Source organism: Prinia subflava, chromosome 12 (assembly GCF_021018805.1).
Source record: "Prinia subflava isolate CZ2003 ecotype Zambia chromosome 12, Cam_Psub_1.2, whole genome shotgun sequence".
Classification (NCBI taxonomy): Eukaryota; Metazoa; Chordata; class Aves; order Passeriformes; family Cisticolidae; genus Prinia; species Prinia subflava.
This window is the reverse complement of record NC_086258.1, coordinates 7,247,405-7,264,587: the sequence shown is the minus strand read 5'-3', so window position 1 is coordinate 7,264,587 and position 17,183 is coordinate 7,247,405. Positions and strand designations below refer to the sequence as shown.

At 49.0% G+C, this 17,183-nt stretch overlaps 3 protein-coding genes across 7 annotated transcripts in view; 2 read left to right on the top strand and 1 right to left on the bottom strand.

The window, feature by feature from the left end:
- The window catches only part of AK8 (adenylate kinase 8), a 68,228-nt gene extending 67,248 nt beyond the window's left edge, over positions 1–980 (top strand). For all 5 annotated transcript variants that reach the window (XM_063409602.1, XM_063409600.1, XM_063409603.1 and 2 more), the window contains one exon: positions 408–980. In XM_063409602.1, the coding sequence (XP_063265672.1) occupies positions 408–654 (247 nt within the window). In that variant the 3' untranslated portion in view covers positions 655–980. The remainder of the gene's footprint in view (positions 1–407) is intronic.
- Positions 981–2,804: 1,824 nt separating this feature from the next.
- On the bottom strand, positions 2,805–14,660 carry GTF3C4 (general transcription factor IIIC subunit 4). The gene is made up of 5 exons (XM_063410299.1): positions 14,320–14,660; positions 11,421–13,241; positions 9,622–9,752; positions 7,890–7,978; positions 2,805–7,220 (listed from the first exon to the last, which is right to left on the bottom strand). The coding sequence occupies exons 1-5, from the start codon at positions 14,617–14,619 to the stop codon at positions 7,156–7,158; spliced, it is 2,406 nt and encodes an 801-aa protein (XP_063266369.1). The 5' UTR covers positions 14,620–14,660; the 3' UTR covers positions 2,805–7,155.
- A 94-nt stretch (positions 14,661–14,754) lies between these two features.
- DDX31 (DEAD-box helicase 31) overlaps positions 14,755–17,183 on the top strand; it is a 43,324-nt gene continuing 40,895 nt past the window's right edge. The window contains exons 1-5 of the mRNA XM_063410300.1: positions 14,755–14,934; positions 15,760–16,013; positions 16,198–16,273; positions 16,655–16,698; positions 17,073–17,143. Of these exons, the coding sequence (XP_063266370.1) occupies positions 14,899–14,934; positions 15,760–16,013; positions 16,198–16,273; positions 16,655–16,698; positions 17,073–17,143 (481 nt within the window). The 5' untranslated portion in view covers positions 14,755–14,898. The remainder of the gene's footprint in view (positions 14,935–15,759; positions 16,014–16,197; positions 16,274–16,654; positions 16,699–17,072; positions 17,144–17,183) is intronic.

Sequence of the window (17,183 nt, the reverse complement as noted above, 5' to 3'; positions counted from 1 at the left end):
AAATGCAGTTTAAGTGACAGGTCCCAGCAATGCTGGACACAGGGCTGTGTTTATGTTCAAGGTTAGGCTTTTTTAGATGCTTATTTAAAGACAGGAATCAAAGATTACAAGTAAAAGAACTGGAAATGCTTCTGAAACTGGAGCACTGGGTAATGTAATAGAAATTTCTCCTTGTGTGGAGCAGATAAACTCTACCAGTGAAACCCTTGGCCTTTGAGGATCCAGAATTCTTGAGGGCAGCAATGACAGATTCCCTGCCCTGAAATTTCCAATCTTTGTTTTAAAACCCCAACCTGGAGCAGAAAGAGGCCAAGGGACTGTGACAGATCAAAGCATGGAGTATCTGCAGAGGTGGCTGCTGTGTCCTCAGGCTGAGCTGAACCTGTGGCATTTCCTCTCCTCTCCAGGTACCACACGACTTTCAGACCAGCTCCCACTCCAGAGATCCAGGCCCGGCTCAGGCAGAACCCCAAAGATGAGGAGAAAAATATTGAGAAGCGCCTGGACATTTATTACAGCAATGTCAAGGCCCTGGAGGATTTTTACCGAGATGCCTTTTATGTCAATGCTGACCAAGACCCTTACGTTATCTTTGAGTTCATAGAAAGCTGCATCATTAAGCCCCTTCCATGTAAAAACATTACAATTCAATAATTAAAAGGGATGATTTGTGGAAGAGTTGATTTTGAATTTTTACCCATAGTATTTGCAGCCTGGTTGCTGAGGTGGCAGGGAAGGGGAAGTCAGCCAGGGTGTGCTGAATCTGAAGCTCACCAAGGCTGAGTGAAGTACAAAGGGTAAGAAATTTGGCTTAAGGGGAAAATTTTTGGCTTTAATTCATGATGCAAGATATGAAACACCTTGGCTGGGGAAGTCCTGTGTTTAATTCAAATATTTTTTTTCTGTTTCTGAATAGTAGTTTTATCTTCACTATATAAGACCCATGAAGCCAATTTGGAGTATTAAAGCTGTTAGATGTGTTTGTGTCTTAATGTGTCTTAATTATCCACCAAACCACCCAGGCACTCCCTGCCTCCCTCTGTCCCTGCAAGCAAACCCTGAAGCAAAGAGAAAAGCAAAGCTCCCCACTCTGCAGTGAATTTTCCCCAGTGTTTGAGGTCAGGGTTTTCACTCCCCTATTAACTCAGATTGTTTAAAAAGTGCTGACAAACCCCTCTGCAGGTGCCATGCCCATTCTGCTGGGCAGAAAGAGCAGCTGGATGGGATATCCAGAGCCATGGAAAACTGCAGGTTCCTCACTCCCAGAACCCCATCAAGGACAGAAGAAGCTGCAGCAGCACGTGGGTCACTAAATTCTGTTTTCCTGGGGTAACAACTCCCAGCCTGGGGCTGCTCTGCCTGAGCTCTGCCTGGCCACGTTGGTGTGCACGGTTTCTTTTTTTCCTTCTCTGCATGGATATGGCAGCAATGAATGTTTTTTACCTGGAAGAGCTCTGATGAAAGCCTGCTGCCTGTGGAAATGCACATCCTTAATGCCTGTAAGGAAGGGGAGTGATTTGTGCTGGGGTCAGAGAACTGAGTTGGGTGCCTCTGTTATGTCTCCCTCTATTTCTCTCCTGTGTGTGAGTGTGAATTCTCTGCCAGGTCATGGGGAGGAGCTTCAGGTCTCTCCTGAAGTCTCGGGGAAGGTGCAGGCAGAGAACACAGGCTTTTGGGTTTAGGTGACTCCTCTGGTCCTGTTGCTGTCAATAGATTTGGGTCTTTGTCGTTGTCTTTGGCTGTGTGTGTCTAAATGGATATGGAGAAATGAAACATGTACAGGCCAGATTTGCTTCTTGCTCCTGTAGAGTAACTTCAGGTGGAAGGACCCTGGTTGTCCAGGTGGCAATGGGGATATTGTGTTATTTTGTGAGAATTTAAAGTCAGAATTTTCGATACTTTTGGAAGGAGAGGGGTGGTGATGGATGGGAATTGGACTCTCTAGCCTTGAGGGCAGCTCTAGAAGTCTCAGAATAAATACCTTTGCAGATTTCAAAGCCAAATCCAAGCAGTCTGAGTCTCTGGTACCTCCCGAGCTGAGAAATCCCAGCCTGTAGCAGCAGACTGAGGCAGAGGCTGCTGCCAGGCACAGGGCCCAGCCACAAACCCTTGAGTTCAGCTGGGCAACGAGCTCTCTTACAGCCCTACCTGTTACAAATGAGCTGCTTGGTGACTGCTTGGGCAGCTGGCTTTTCTGCCATTGCTATGAAGATGTGCTGCAGCATTTGTGCATAATTGGGAGCCCTTCTATTAATAATACATGGGAAGCTCATCTTGCTAATATCACCTTCATCTCAGCGTTCCTACTAAATATTTTGATAGATGAAATGGGTAGAGAGTGTATTTAAATACTGTTTGTACTGCAGCTAGGGTACAAAAGGGACAGTGCATCTTTAATTAGACAGGTACATCTGCTTAATTAATTTAGCTGTAAAGCCCTTTTTCCTCTTCATTCTTTCATCTATATGCGGGTGCTATATTAGTTCCGCTCCGCTGGTTCCATAGAAACTGAGAAAAAGAGCTCAGTCTCATTGAGATGCACTTGGCATGTCTGGGTAGGAGTCTCAGGTCAGTGGTCAACCCCCAAGGGTTTGCAGCAGGCCTGAAGTGCAGAACGTCAGGGTTAGCAGAACATGCTAATACTCATGTAGAACTCTCCCTCAGAAACAACTAAAACAATTGACATTCATTTAATTACTGTAAACGAAACAGCCCCTGCATGACTTTGCATAGTAAAGCCTGTTAATACCAAAAAGGTTCAGTGGGTGGAAGGAGGAATTAGGCTTTTATAATTGGAATGCAACACTTGAAAACCAATTTGGTAACTAGGCGTGATTTTATTAGCATCTTATTCTGGCAAAACAAATGTTGGGCAATGAGAAAAACAAGGTGAGGAGGAGGTGGTAGGAACACAGCAGGGATCAGCCGTTACTGATGGTGCAGCTTTGGCCAGGTCTGGAATGGACACCTTCCATCACTCTGCCTCCCAGAGACACTTTGTGGAGAAGATACTGCCTGGAGCTTGTGCTGTACCCTAAGTTCTGCTGTTAATGATGTAGTTTAGCAACAAGGTCAGTTTGTCCAACTGTTCCACAAACTTTTGTGTCCACCAGCTCCAGACACCGGATCCTTGAGTGGTGGAAGGGCACTTGAACACCCCCAGGCAGGAGATCTGCAGGGACCCCTGTAGCTCTTGAAGGATTTCCTGGGAGGTTTGGAATGATGTTAACCCAAACCTGCTCTGAGGAGCAGGAATGGCTTGTCCTCCTCCCCTATCCCAAAGAATATTTACTGTCTTTATGTGTGCATTGACAACCACAGTATTTCCTCTCTAGAAATACACAGTAGGATTAAGAGGATGAGGAAACACCAAAGGAAAGGGTGGTGAATGATGGAGTCCCAGAGCCATCAGTGAATTGAGGTAAAAGGCAGCAGAGGTCCCTCACCAACACTCCCAGAGCAGGGGGTGTCATTTGGAGACACAAGACTCAGTCCTTGTGACCCCAAAATTCCTCCTTAGTTCCAGGAATGGCATTTAGCAGCAAGGCACTAGGACAATGCACAGTCCAGAGTTGTTCCAATTATCCATCCAACTTGGACTAGCCAAGGGAGATGATTTCTTCATCCCAGTGGAGGAGGGATTAACTCCCAGTGTGATACCAGCGTGAGCAGCAAATCTTAAATGCTGTCAGCAGCTCCTCATCAAGGAAAATCACACCTTAGCTCTGGACAAACAGGATCTCTGCCTGTTAATTCTCAGCTGCAAGAGCAAATATCCCAACCCTTTAAAAAAAAAAAAAAAAAGAGGAACATCAGGAGCCCTCAGTCTCTGCTGGAATGTTGCTCTCCCTCTGGAGATGAGGGCCCTGGAACAGCCAGAGTGTTCACCACCAAATGGGCAAGCAGTTGACACCTTCCCACTATTCACTTGGTTGATGTATCCTGCAAAACTTGGCCAAATCCTGCTGAGATGATCTCCAATTCTGTGAGCTTTGCTCTTTGAACACTTCAGTTGGTGTCTCCAAACAGACTGGGCCTCAATAGCTGTGTTAGTTTGAGGAGGTAACTCTGACAATGACAAAATAACACAAGGGTCTGGCAGCAGGGGCTCGCTCCTTGCTGCCCTTCCCAGGAGGTGACAGCAAGATCTGACCAGGACAACGTGTGGGACAATGCCCGAGGTGCTGCTGCAGCCCTGCAGGAGCAGGACCAGCCCCAGATCTGCCCCTCACCAGTCTGAGGCATAAAAATATTCCTGGAGCAGCCAAACCCACTCAGGTCAGCACCAGGGGTTAAATGTTGCTGAGTGAGGTGGGCTCTGCTATTCTGGTTAAAAATGCACTTAGGGACGAGTGCTGGTTTACAGAAAAATGAAATCCCAGTTCCTCTGTACTTGTTGTGAACAGGTCAGGGTGAAGAGTGAAAGCTTTTTGCTAAAGGATCTCCACAAAGAGACAATGTTGTTGGCTTTAAAATTCCATTTTCCTACAAGTCTGAAACCAGGTTAAATAAACTGGCAATGGCAGACTGAGTATTTACTGCCTTGAAAGACAGGGAAAATAAACACTAATGCTGCAATGTTAATGTGAGGTGTGCTCGAGCTTCTGCATGGCAAAGCATTAAAACTCAGTTCAGGGAAATTGAAGAGAACTGCCAGAAATGATCAGCAAGAACCAGTCTAATGTGTTATCATGTGAACCTTTGGGTCAGCCAGACTTAAACATTTCAGTAGATCAGAATATTTTTATGGTGTCTAAACCATGGGCAAAGAAATGTTCTTTGACTTTTTCTGAAAGCACTGGGACAGGGTTCTGCAGGGCCCCTCCCCTTCTGCACGGGCAGAATTCTAAACTGGAATATTTACTGATGAGCTGGTCACAGCTGCCAGGACAAGGACTTGCAGCTTCCATTTAAAATACATTCTCACCCACCATGAATAAACCTCCACTCAGCTCATGTGGAAATGGATGTTCTGTTCCCCCACGCCCCATCAGCACTGGGAAGTTTTGTCCCAGGTACCAGAGCTGGCCCCAAACTCCACACACGTTGGGTACTGAGGTTACTCCTTGTTTTACTGGGTACCAACACGAGCTACACTTCCCTTCCCTGCAGACACACTGAAGTAATTTCAATTTTCAATGCACAGCAATAAAAAACTAAATGTTTCTTTAATACAATTATGGTATCACTTCCAAGGATATTTACAAACAAGGCTAATTATTTTACAGATGAATGTGCTTCTGCTGTTTCTAAGCTACTACAGTAACGTTCTTCTCAGTCAATGCATGATCATGCTTAATGCATGAGACACTGAGCAGAAGGACAGCTGACTTCTTTAATGTCTGCTGAAAAAAAATTGCTCCTATTAAAGGTGAAGGAACATGAAAAAAATATGCATAGTCATTGAATGGAGGAAACAAGCACCAATCACACATGCACTGGTGGGAGACTGATACTGTCAGCACAATTCCATCATTCCATTCACAATTCCATCATTTCCCAACAGCTGTGGAGCACTTCCCACACAGTGGAAGTGTCAGGAATCACAGACAGGGCGGCACCTCTGCCACTGGTACTCTGCAGAATGGAAATGCACAAACCCAGGGTTATCTGACAGCAGGGATTGAAGGTAACAAGACAAACTGTTCCGAGTAACCACACACATTTGGGAGGTGTTATTCCTCTAACACTGCATAGGATTGAAAAGGATTCTGCTCTCTGTAGGAACAGATGGCAAAAAAAGGATGTTTTTTCTGATAAGACAAATAGAAAGCAAAAAAAATTTCTGGGCTCAGCCACTTGAGATGGAAAGGGACTTTCTACAAGAACCTGGAGTGACAGGACAAGGGAGAAGGCTTCAAAGGGCTTAGACGGGATATTAGAAAAAAATCCTTCCCTGTGAGGGTGGGAGACCCTGGCACAGGGTGTCCAGAGCAGCTGTGGCTGCCCCTGGATCCCTGGAAGTGCCCAAGGCCAGGCTGGACAAGGCTGGAGCAGCCTGGGACAGTGGAAGATGTCCCTGCCACGGCAGGGGACAGGAGATGAGCTTTAAGGTCCCTTCCAACCCAAACCATTCTGGGATACACAAAGAGCTTCACCAGCCTCCTTGGCCCTGCCTAGAGCATGTCAGCCATGGTGGGGTTGGGTTTGGGGTGTTCTGTTTGGTTTGGGGTTTTTTTACTGAGCTTTTATGACAAGAAAAAGCATCAGCTAAGAGTGACTATTGCATGTCAGATTTGTGTAAAACTCAACTGCTGTATGAGCGAGACTCTCAATTTAATTGACAGTAGTGTTAATTTGTAATACTTTTGGTGACTGAGTTTCTCTTCAAAAGAGAATTCCTCTTGGTAGAGGGTTCAGTGAAACCAAAGGCAAATACATGGGCAAGAGCTGGGAAGGAGTTAGAACTTAGTTCAGAAAAAGAAAGTGGGGCAAGAGACTTAAGAGCATTGGAAATTTTATATATATGTATATATATTAGTGTTTAAGCTAATTGCTATTAGTTTAATAATTATTATATTTAAAAATTATCCTTACTGATTCCTATTTGACCCAGGCAGCCACTATGACCCTTCTGATGAAACACTGTTACATTTCTGAGGCAGTTACTCCTCTAGACTTTCAGAGGAATTCATGTCATGGCCAAATTCTTTCATATGGCTCTAACTGGCACCTGCCTCTCTGGGCAAGACACTGGAACCATGGATTATCTGAAGAATTCCATGTTCTGCAGCAAATGCCAGGGTAAAATGCAAAGCAGAGCACTGCGAGCTGGAGCTTCTCTACCCACCAGGACCCTTCAAGAGGCAGCTCTGCTGTTCCCATCCCAGCTTTTGGGGATTGCCACTGGTGTCAGGCAGAAAGGACAATTCCCACCACGCCCAACCCTCCAGCTCCTTCAGTGTCCAGCTGCTGAGGCTTCCACGGATGCATTTCCAAACAGCTTCAAACTGGCTGTTCCAGGTGTATTCCTGTTTCTGGAGCATGGAACGGGCTCTGGATGTCAGGAGTTTGTAGAACCTGTCACGTTCTATGTACAGGGCTGTGGACAAGGTGTTCCTGTCCAGCAGCCTGTGTTCCTGTCTCTGTATCCTCCCAGGCTGGAGGGAGCTTATGCAGCACAGAAAATGCTTTCAGTCTTGACACAGCTTTTCTCTAGAACACAGGAGAATCACAGAAGGTGCAAGGTCCCTGCAATAACCTCTTGATCCATTCAGGATCTGCAAATAAGAAAACAAGTTATTTAGAGCTGGGGGTAAAGATGAACAGAGGAATGACACCTGAGATCCACAAACTCAACAGGAATCCTGGACAGTTTGCATGTATTCACATGCAGGAGTGACTCAGAATTCACTGAAATACAACTCTCTTTCTGCCCTGAAATTTCAAGTAATGCCAGTTTAAATTCCACCTCAGCAGGGAACAAAATCAGGTGAAACACTCCACGCTTTATCCTTACATGCTCACAGCTATATAGGAAAAACATTTAAAGCATTACCATGGCATAACTGCAGTGTTCTCATTTTCTAAACTGAAATTAGATCCCTCACACAACACAGCCCTTGGTTCCTGTTTCTTGATCCCTCTTGCAGAACTGGATGCTGATATATTCAACCTGAATATCAAACTAACTGCTGGGGCATTCCAGCACAGATTACGTGTTTACCCAGATTTCATTAAAATGTGGGATTTGTACCTCAATTTCTGCAATTATTAATTTGTAATTTACATGTCACTAATGACCAGACAACACCAGGACACTCTGAAATACAGAGCTTCACAAGGGAACAGCCTAAAAGACTAAAGTCAGTGAAACTAGTGCAAGCCTTTTTGTAGATAAAAGTTAAAAAGCCCCAATCCTGCCCCTTTTGTCCCCAGGAACATTTTACCTTCTGGGGTTGGGTGCCGTGCAATGCTGTCGTGAAGCAAACACCTCCTGTACACCAAACTCTGGCAGGACTGGTAGGTTAGGAAGCACCTGTGAAAGCACAACCAGTTTTATCAGGAGGTTTGGAGTTTATTGTTTCATGACCTGTTCCTGTGCCCTGGCTGGAGGTTCTGTTCACTATTTGCTCTCTGAGAGTAAAGGCAGTAATGAACCACATTAAATATGAAAATTATTAATTTATTAATTTAGGTAAATGCAGCTTTCCAAGTGTACCCCATTGCATATGGACACAAAAATGAAAGGTCAAAAATCAAGGTATCATTAACAAAAAAAAAAAAATACTAGCGTACAGTATTGAAAAGCTTGAGGCCCTACTGCACAGGGAAGAACCAGGCTGTCCTTAAGGTCATAACTTATTTACCCAGACTAGCACACAAAACCTGTCAGGCACAGCTTTTCTCTGTCACAAACCAGTGACTTGCCACACCTCCAGGGGCAATCTCCATGTACCTCCCACACTGGTACAGGAAGATTTCATTTTCTAAATGTTCCAGAATTTGTCAGAATTCTCAGTGTGCCTGTTCTCAATCATTTCTTGTTAAACTGCTTTTGTGTTCAAATGCTGAAGGAGCTTGAGCAAACCCTCCTCCAAGTGATGTTCCAAAGGATGACTTGTCCTTGATTTTCCCTTCCCTTCCCTTCCCTTCCCTTCCCTTCCCTTCCCTTCCCTTCCCTTCCCTTCCCTTCCCTTCCCTTCCCTTCCCTTCCCTTCCCTTCCCTTCCCTTCCCTTCCCTTCCCTTCCCTTCCCTTCCCTTCCCTTCCCTTCCCTTCCCTTCCCTTCCCTTCCCTTCCCTTCCCTTCCCTTCCCTTCCCTAACCTTCCCTAACCTTCCCTAACCTTCCCTAACCTTCCCTTCCCTTCCCTTCCCTTCCCTTCCCTTCCCTTCCCTTCCCTTCCCTTCCCTTCCCTTCCCTTCCCTTCCCTTCCCTTCCCTTCCCTTCCCTTCCCTTCCCTTCCCTTCCCTTCCCTTCCCTTCCCTTCCCTTCCCTTCCCTTCCCTTCCCTTCCCTAACCTTCCCTAACCTTCCCTTCCCTAACCTTCCCTTCCCTTCCCTTCCCTTCCCTTCCCTAACCTTCCCTTCCCTTCCCTTCCCTTCCCTTCCCTTCCCTTCCCTTCCCTTCCCTTCCCTTCCCTTCCCTTCCCTTCCCTTCCCTTCCCTTCCCTTCCCTTCCCTTCCCTTCCCTTCCCTTCCCTTCCCTTCCCTTCCCTTCCCTTCCCTTCCCTTCCCTTCCCTTCCCTTCCCTTCCCTTCCCTAACCTTCCCTTCCCTAACCTTCCCTTCCCTTCCCTAACCTTCCCTAACCTTCCCTAACCTTCCCTAACCTTCCCTAACCTTCCCTAACCTTCCCTTCCCTAACCTTCCCTTCCCTAACCTTCCCTAACCTTCCCTAACCTTCCCTAACCTTCCCTTCCCTAACCTTCCCCTGCTTTCTCCCTGACCCCACATTCCCCCCAAAAAGATGCTCAAAAGCATTTTATTATCAAAACACTGTCCCGCTAGAAAACCAAATCCAACCTGCGGTGCCCTGGCCCTTACAGAAGAGCACAGATAAAACTGCAGCGTGGATTAAGATGCTTTATGCCTTTTCTTTGCAATGCTAACAGGTGGTTTAGTGAGCTCCCAGGGCACGTTTGAACAGAGGAGGGGGAGCTGTGGGAGCCGAGGCCGTTACCTGAGCCAGATGTGGCCGTTGGAGCACACGGCCTGCTTGCGGTCGGTGAAGGGCAGGATCTCCTTGCACAGGCTGCAGTGCTCGGGGAACGTCTGCTTGTTCATCTTCTTCAGGATGTGCCCGATCAGCACCTGCAACACACAGCAGGCACTCAGTTCCCCGGCTGGGAACACCTCACTGTGATCTCAGTGACACAGAAGGAGCTGAATGCCAAAATATCAAAGTGTAAGAGATAAAATGTATCACTAAGTATTCATTTATTTTCCTTTTGTTCTCCCCAAGATTTCTGTCCCACACCAAAGGGATACCAACCTTAAAAACAGTAATTCTTTGCAAATTTTAAAAGTACTGAAAGGACTGATATCACACCACTGACCAGAACAACAATGCTTTCCCTCATGCCTATCCCAGTGGATGTGCTAAAAAAATTCCTGTTCAGAAATTACCTGGATGTCTTCAGCAGTCACCTGGGAGTACAACATTTACAGCAGAATATTTATGTGATCAAATTTGTCTGTGACATTTCAACAGGTATAAACCACATCCCAGGGACCTTTAAAGTGTGACAGCAAACTGAATAGATACAAATTAGAAGTTGATTTACATCACTATAAAAAAGAAACAAGATTCTTCTAAGGAAAGAAAAGCAACCTCTCAAAACCTTCAATTCATAGATATTGGATGCCACAACTCAGCAGTTGTGCCAGAGCACTTTCCTAGTGAGTTACTGAAGGCCACACTTGGCTGTGATGCCAGCAGGGAGAACACCACACTACACCAGTGATGGACACGTGTTTCCTTCCTGCTTCTTTCTGGATCCAATATAAAGGTGGATTTTTAGAGTTCAAGAGATTTAAGGACTTGGGTATGAAAAGAACTGTTCTCTGCTCATACAGAGAGGTGCAGAGACACCTGAACAATTCCTGTTTTTGAGCTTTAAGAGCTGGGAGGCTGATGCAGAGCATTCCCACCACAGCTGCCTTTGTCTCCTCTCTGTACTTGGAGGTGCCCTGTGCAGGCTGCACTGCCCACGGGCTTCCTGCCACCAATGCTTCCCCTGCACACTGCAGCAGTCAGGAAACTGTCCTTGCCCTTAGGCTTTGGCATTGGTAGGGACATTGCAGGTTTGGGAAGTGCTCCTATCATGGCCAAGCATTCTTTATGCTCATTAATTGTAGTGCATTAAGTGCCAGTGTGCCTGGAAGTCCTGGCCATGTGTGGTGTAACAAAGGCATTCAGTCAGCTTGGTTAATTCAGTGTCCTCAAGTTCTGAATCCCTGGGTTTAAGTCATAAAACACAACCATTTTCTGACCCTCTGGAAATGATCTTAGCACTGAAGGCTCAGGAAGCAATGACAACACCTGAACAATAATTTCAGAAGAGAGACTTGTGCAGCTCTTCACATTAGAACCACATTGTCACTGACTGGAGGAAATACATCTGAAGTTGGGTTGTGCAAAGATGATGGATTAAATAACCTTAGTAATGAAAACAAACATCCCTCACTCAGTTCATGCTCTAAACCCACTGACAGCAGCACAACAACCCCAGTCCTCTCCCCCGTTCTGCAAAAATTCAGGTATCATTTATTGTACCTGATCCAAATTTCAACATCTGTATTTACATTCCCTTCTATTCCACAATATCAAGGAAGGACAATTTAGGCTGAATGCTCTACAGAATCTGACTGGCAAGGATGACATGACCACAGCTGTCTTTCCCAGCCCAGCTGTATTTTCAGGAGGGGGGAGAAGGCAGTGACAGTGACACAGAACCCCCGAGCAGAGGTGCCACTTACTCGTGCTGTTCTGTCATCGTAGCCATCATCGGACATTAGGAAGTCACAGACTCCTCTGGTGGGAATGCTGGTGTTCTCTGTAATCCACGTGTGCAGGTAAACTTCTCCCAACACCCGTTTCATGTGCTCCCGTGTCAAGTGCATTTCTACGGCCTCAATCTGTGCCTGTATTTCAAGGAGCTTTTCTACCATTGGCTCACGGCCTCCAGTGTCACCTGACTGATGGAGAGAATCCTCTGCAGTGTCATCAATGTCCACTCCCTTGCCTGTGTCCCCCAGGCTCTGCTTGCTGGCTTGTTTTGATGTTCCTTCCTCTTGGTCATCTTCAGTGCTGCCCATCCCAGGGGAATCTGATATCAAGATTTTGGCATCCTCGTGTGAAGGTCTCCAGGTGACCTCTGAGGGGGCTTTCTGCATCGACTGGTACAGAATCCTCAAGAGGAACAACTTAAACCTCCAGAAGTAAGTGGAACCACAGCTCTCTATCTTTTTATCCAGTGCTTCCTGTAAGAATTGAGGAATGTGCTTATCCTTCAAGATTTTCCAGCGTACCAGATCCGTCAAGTCCACCTGCCGGAAAAGGTTCTGAACAGAAGATTCCAAGAGCTGTGCAGCCGCCTCCTCGAAAGTCTTGAGGGTGACAAACTGGACTTGGTAGTTTTTGTTGACGGGGTGCAGCCCGTTGGCCATGCCCTCGGTGGTGACAACTGCCAGGTAGGCCCCGCACGGGCTGACGGCGATGCCGTGAGTCCTGACACAGCCAAACACCTCCGAGAGCTTTATCAGCTGGTGCTCGAACTTCAGAGCCACGTCTGTGAATATGGGGATGAGCTGCCTGACCTTGCCGTCGCTGGAGCAGGTGTACACCGTGCCGTTCTGCTTGTCCGCCGTCATGGAGACGATGGGCAAGGAGTGGAGCCCCGTCACGTGGGAATTGTGGACGTTGAGCCCCGCTTTGGATATCAGCAGCAGGCACCAGAACACGTAAGGGCCTCTCGCGGCCACCACCAGGCTGCAGCTGCATTTCTGGTAGGGGTGGTAGAGAGGGATGCATTTGATGCTGTGCACGGGCAGCTGGTCCATCTCCTGCCACAAGACCACGGGCTGCCTCAGCGTGAAGTAGCCTTTGACCGCCTTGAGGTTGACGGGGATGATCTTCACGGGGCCGTACGCGCTGCCCACGATCAGCCCGCTCATCTTGCGGTTGTTGTGCTCGTACTCCCACCACGACAGCACGCTGGGGGAGCTTATCCCCGACTCGATGGTGTTGCAGGACGTGATGGATTCCTTCCCCAAAAAGGGCAGCTGGAACTGCCACACGGCGATGTTGCCGTTCTCGAAGAGCACGGCCAGCAGCACGCTGCCCACGTCCCGGCACTCGTTGTTGTGCTTCACCTGCTGCGTGGTGCAGATGCCCGACCACTCCATGCGCACCGGGGCCTGCATGCTGTGGCGCCGCTGGAACTCGGGGAAGTCTCCCAGCTCCCCGCGGGGAGCGTCGGCCTTGCACAGCCGGTACCCGGCCTCCAGCAGGCGCTCGCCGTAGAGCTCCGTCAGGTCCACCAGCTGCACCCACTGCAGCCGGTTGAGGTTGGCGTGGATGGTCAGGCGGTTGTCCATGGTCAGCGCTGCCAGCAGGCACCTCCCGTTGGCGTCGCAGCCCAGAGGGGACCAGCTGGAGTATTTGAAGCCCCGCATGGGCGTCAGGGACTTCCCCTCGGGGTTGAACACTCGGTCCAGCATAAACATCTGGCTGACGGTGGGGTCCACGGAGCTGGCGAACTTCTCCTTGCACTCAGCCACCTCCTTCTTTGGGCCAACCTAAAAGAGAACAGAAAGAACCTTTAAAACAATTGTACAGCTGGTTTTTTTTAGGAAGACTCTCCTGGAATTAATTCTCTCTTGAAACAGAGCATCCCCAATCACAACCAACACTATACTGGTTAATTGATGTCACTCCTAAAGACTTCAGCTTCATTAATGCCCCAAATTTGCATAGTTTTGACTCTCAGCTATTTGAATTTTTGTCTGCTGAATCAAAGAACCTGTTTTCATGCTTCTGTTCTCTTAAAGATACCTGGCATAATATGTAAATACTCAATATTTCAACTCCACTCCATACTCCCAGCTGTTTTGGAAAATAAAATCAGGTTCACAAAACCAAAAGTATTATAAAATAAGATATTCACACACATCTGTCATCTTCATAAAAAGTCAGATGTTCCTCTCTGAAGGCCAGAGAAATCCGTGCTGCAAAAATCCTTCAGCTTAGGCAGCAAAACAAAGGAAAATTCCTACTTAAAACTGTACTGAAATAACTGTACTGGAGCTCAAGTGATTCTCAGAAAAGTTTTAGAATCCCTGGGCATTCCTAGGGTATGGTTTTCTCTCCCTTGTATTTTTAAAACGAGACCCTGCAGCAAGTTCTGGGCAGGGCAGGGACAGCTCCTCAAGAGGGGGATCAGAATCCCGGGATGGGTCAGGCTGGAAGGGACCACAGTGGGGGAGACTTCAGATCCTCTCTGGATTCTGCACAGGAAAGTTCTTCTCGTGATCAGGCACAGCTTCGTGTCCATCAGTTTATGCCCGTTTCTCCTGTCTTATTGCTTGGCACCACAGAATCATTAAAGCTGGAAAAGCCTCTGAGATCATCGCGTCCAGCCTGTGACCGATCCCCACCGTGTCACCCAGCCCTGAGCACCACGTCCAGCCGCTCCTTGAACATCTCCAAGGACGGTGCCTCCACCACCTCCCCGGGCAGCCCATTCCGAAGTCTGCTCACCCTTCCTGTGAGGAAATTCCTCCTGATGTCCAACCCGAACCTCCCCTGGCTCCCTCTCCTTGCCACCTCCCCCTGTAGACATTCATACACACTGACGGGGCCGCGGCGGGCGCTCACCTTGAGCGTGCAGGCGGCGCCGGGCGCGGGCACGGCGGTGCGGTGGATGACCATGTCCTGCCCGCCGCTGTGCACGTCGCTGAGCTGCTCCAGCACGGCGATGCTGCGGGCCGTGCTCACCGACACCCGGTGGTCCTCGGACCAGGCCAGCGGCTCCAACCCGCTGGCGCCGTGCTGCAGCCGCACCGCCGGCTCTCGCCGCACCGCCGTGAGCCGGAACCCGGCGCTCGCCGCCGCCGCCGCCTCCTCCGCCACCACCTCGAGCCCCAGCGGCGGCTCCTCCCGCCCCGCCGCCGCCATGTTACCGCCGCCTCACGGGCCGCGCGCACGCGCCGCCGCCGAAGCCCCCGCCGGGCCCGGCCGGGGCTGCCCCGGCGCCGCCTGCGCGCCCCGCGGGCCCGGAGCGCGGCTTGCGCGGTGCGGAGAGCCCGGACGGAGCCGCCGCCGCGCCGCGGGGTGCGCGGGGAGCCGGGTGCGCCCCGGGCTCCGGGGGAGGCTCCGCACCCGCCGCCGCGCCGCCCTCACGGGCCGGGCCGGGGGAGAGGCGGCCCCGGGGCCCTGCGGAGCAGCGGGCGGGATATGGCGGCGGGCGTGGGGATGCGCGGCCTCGGCCGGGTACGAGCGGAGGGAAAGGGAGGGGAGCGGTGGAGGGTGTGCGGGACAGGGAGCCCGGGACCCTGCGGGACGCGGGGTACGGGACGCGGGGTACGGAACACGGGACCCTACGGGACACGAGACCCTAAGGGATGCAGGACAACGGGTAACGGGACCCTGCGGGACACGGGACCCTGCGGGATGCGGGGTACGGGACACGGAGTACGGGACACGGGACCCTGCGGGATGCGGGACACGGGACATGGGATACGGAACACGGGACCCTACGGGATGCGGAACACGGGACCCTGCGGGACTGTGACCGGCGGGGAGGCAGCGTCGGACAAGTTGCTAAACGGAGCTTTTGGCTTCCCCCCGCCCGAGCCGGAGCTGATCCGGCTCCGGGGCTGCTCCCGGGCGGGGGTCGGGCAGGTCCGGCTCCCCCGAGCCCCAGGAGCGGGCGGCGCTGCCGGACTCACCGCCTTGCCTTCGATGGGCCGTGGGTGATGCTCTCCCAGCGCTCTGCTTCGTCTGCAGAGAGTTTAAAATGCTTTCGAGACACATTTTTAAAGCATGTTCTGCCCAGTTATTGGAGAAGTTGAATGAAATTATTTTAGGAATGAGCACTACTTATAGGGTGAGACTGCTCTTCGCGTTTCAGCAGTGTCAAACCTTAGGGGTGGTTGTGGATTTGTTGGAGTAGGAGTTGTGTAGCTGCAGAAAACAACTTGGATTTCTTTACTCGTGGAGTGGGGGATTCCAAAAATAAGGCTCTGCTGTGGGCAGATGTTTGTGTGTTAATTCCCAGTCACTGCTGACTCTTGTCTTTGTTTGTTCACTTTCAAGCAATCTGGTGCTCTGAAAAGGAAGCTCCAGCCACCACATGGAAACCCACCCGTGAAACGCAAACGTAAATTATCCATAAACACCTTCAGGAAGGGTACCACGGAGGCTGACAGAAGAGAGGAGGGAAGCTCACCACAAAAACCTGGTCCTAAGAAGCAGCTGACTGACAAACAAAATGAAAGCCAGAAGAAAAAACCTTTCATTAAGACGTCCAGCCTCTTTAAAAACAACCCAGACATCCCAGAAATTCACAGGTATTTTAGACAAATGGGGAGAAAAAAACTCCTTGAAGTGCCTTGAAATTCAGTGTCTTGAATTCTTGCCCTTGCTTGCCAGAGCGGTTGCTTGGTAGGTGAAGTTTCATTGCTGATTATGTAGAATGCTGTTATATAATTTTTAACTCCACTTTGTGTTTTGGTTTTGTTTCCCCTAACTCAGAAAAGAAGTGCAGCAGGTACAAGAACATGTTTTCACTACAGATTCCTTCAGCCAGCTGAACCTCCACCCACATCTGGTGAGTGGCAGGAGGGCTACATGACTCAAAAACATGGATTTTTGGGGGGGGTCAGCTCAGAGAGCCTTAATTCAGGGTGACCTGTATACTTCACCTGATTTAGTCACTCAGGGTGCTGATCCATATCCTGACCTGTCTCCAGACACAGTCCCAGTCCTCTTCACTGTTTGCAGCTGTAATACCAAAAAAACCCACAGAAAACCAGAAATGGTGTAATTCTGATTAACTAAGAAGTAATTTGAGGACATGGGATCTTTATGGACCAGTTATGCAGAGAATAAATGTCAGTCTTATGAGTTTTGTTCTGTCTTAGCAGTACAAGAAGTAACAAAAGGAACAATTTGACAATAAAACCTTTATTTCTCTTTTTTGTCTCTCTAGATCTCCACAATAAACACTGTGCTAAACATATGTAGCATGACCAGGTAAGCAAATCAATATCAAAACTTTGCAGTTTACCCCTCAAAGCCAATCACCTGTGATTATTTCATTATATGTCATTGACTTATGAAGACCACAGCACCACTGTCCTGTTTGCTATTGGGTTTGTAGGGAGTCCTGCCTTCTAGTTTGGTACTTGAATCATAAACCCATCTGGTTTGAATTTATCTCATCTTAGATAGATGAGAATCTATCTTAGATTTGCTTAGAAATCACCTCAGCTGCTGTAGCTGCACAGCAGAGATGAGTGGGAGGAATTTGGAGTAAAGAATTTTGAGACAGCCAGTGTGTGTTAAAATCTTGGAATTCTGTGCTGTGTTGCATCTGCATTTCCTGCCCTGCTTTGTTTGTCCCCCAGTGTTCAGAAGCAAACGATTCCTGTGCTCCTGCAAGGCAGAGATGCCCTGGTCAGATCTCAGACTGGTTCAGGTCAGTGTTGAACTGTCACTGTCCTTCCTCAGGGTGTGTT

Bases quoted from the DNA above. Each gene is read 5' to 3' on its own strand.
- GTF3C4 (XM_063410299.1), bottom strand. From the start codon at position 14,619: ATGGCGGCGGCGGGGCGGGAGGAGCCGCCGCTGGGGCTCGAGGTGGTG. The intron at 7,979-9,621 runs GTAACGGCCTCG...GTGCTTTCACAG, and splicing joins AACGGCCACATCTGGCTCAG to GTGCTTCCTAACCTACCAGT. The intron at 7,221-7,889 runs GTAAAATGTTCC...TCTTATTTGCAG, and splicing joins ACGGCACCCAACCCCAGAAG to ATCCTGAATGGATCAAGAGG.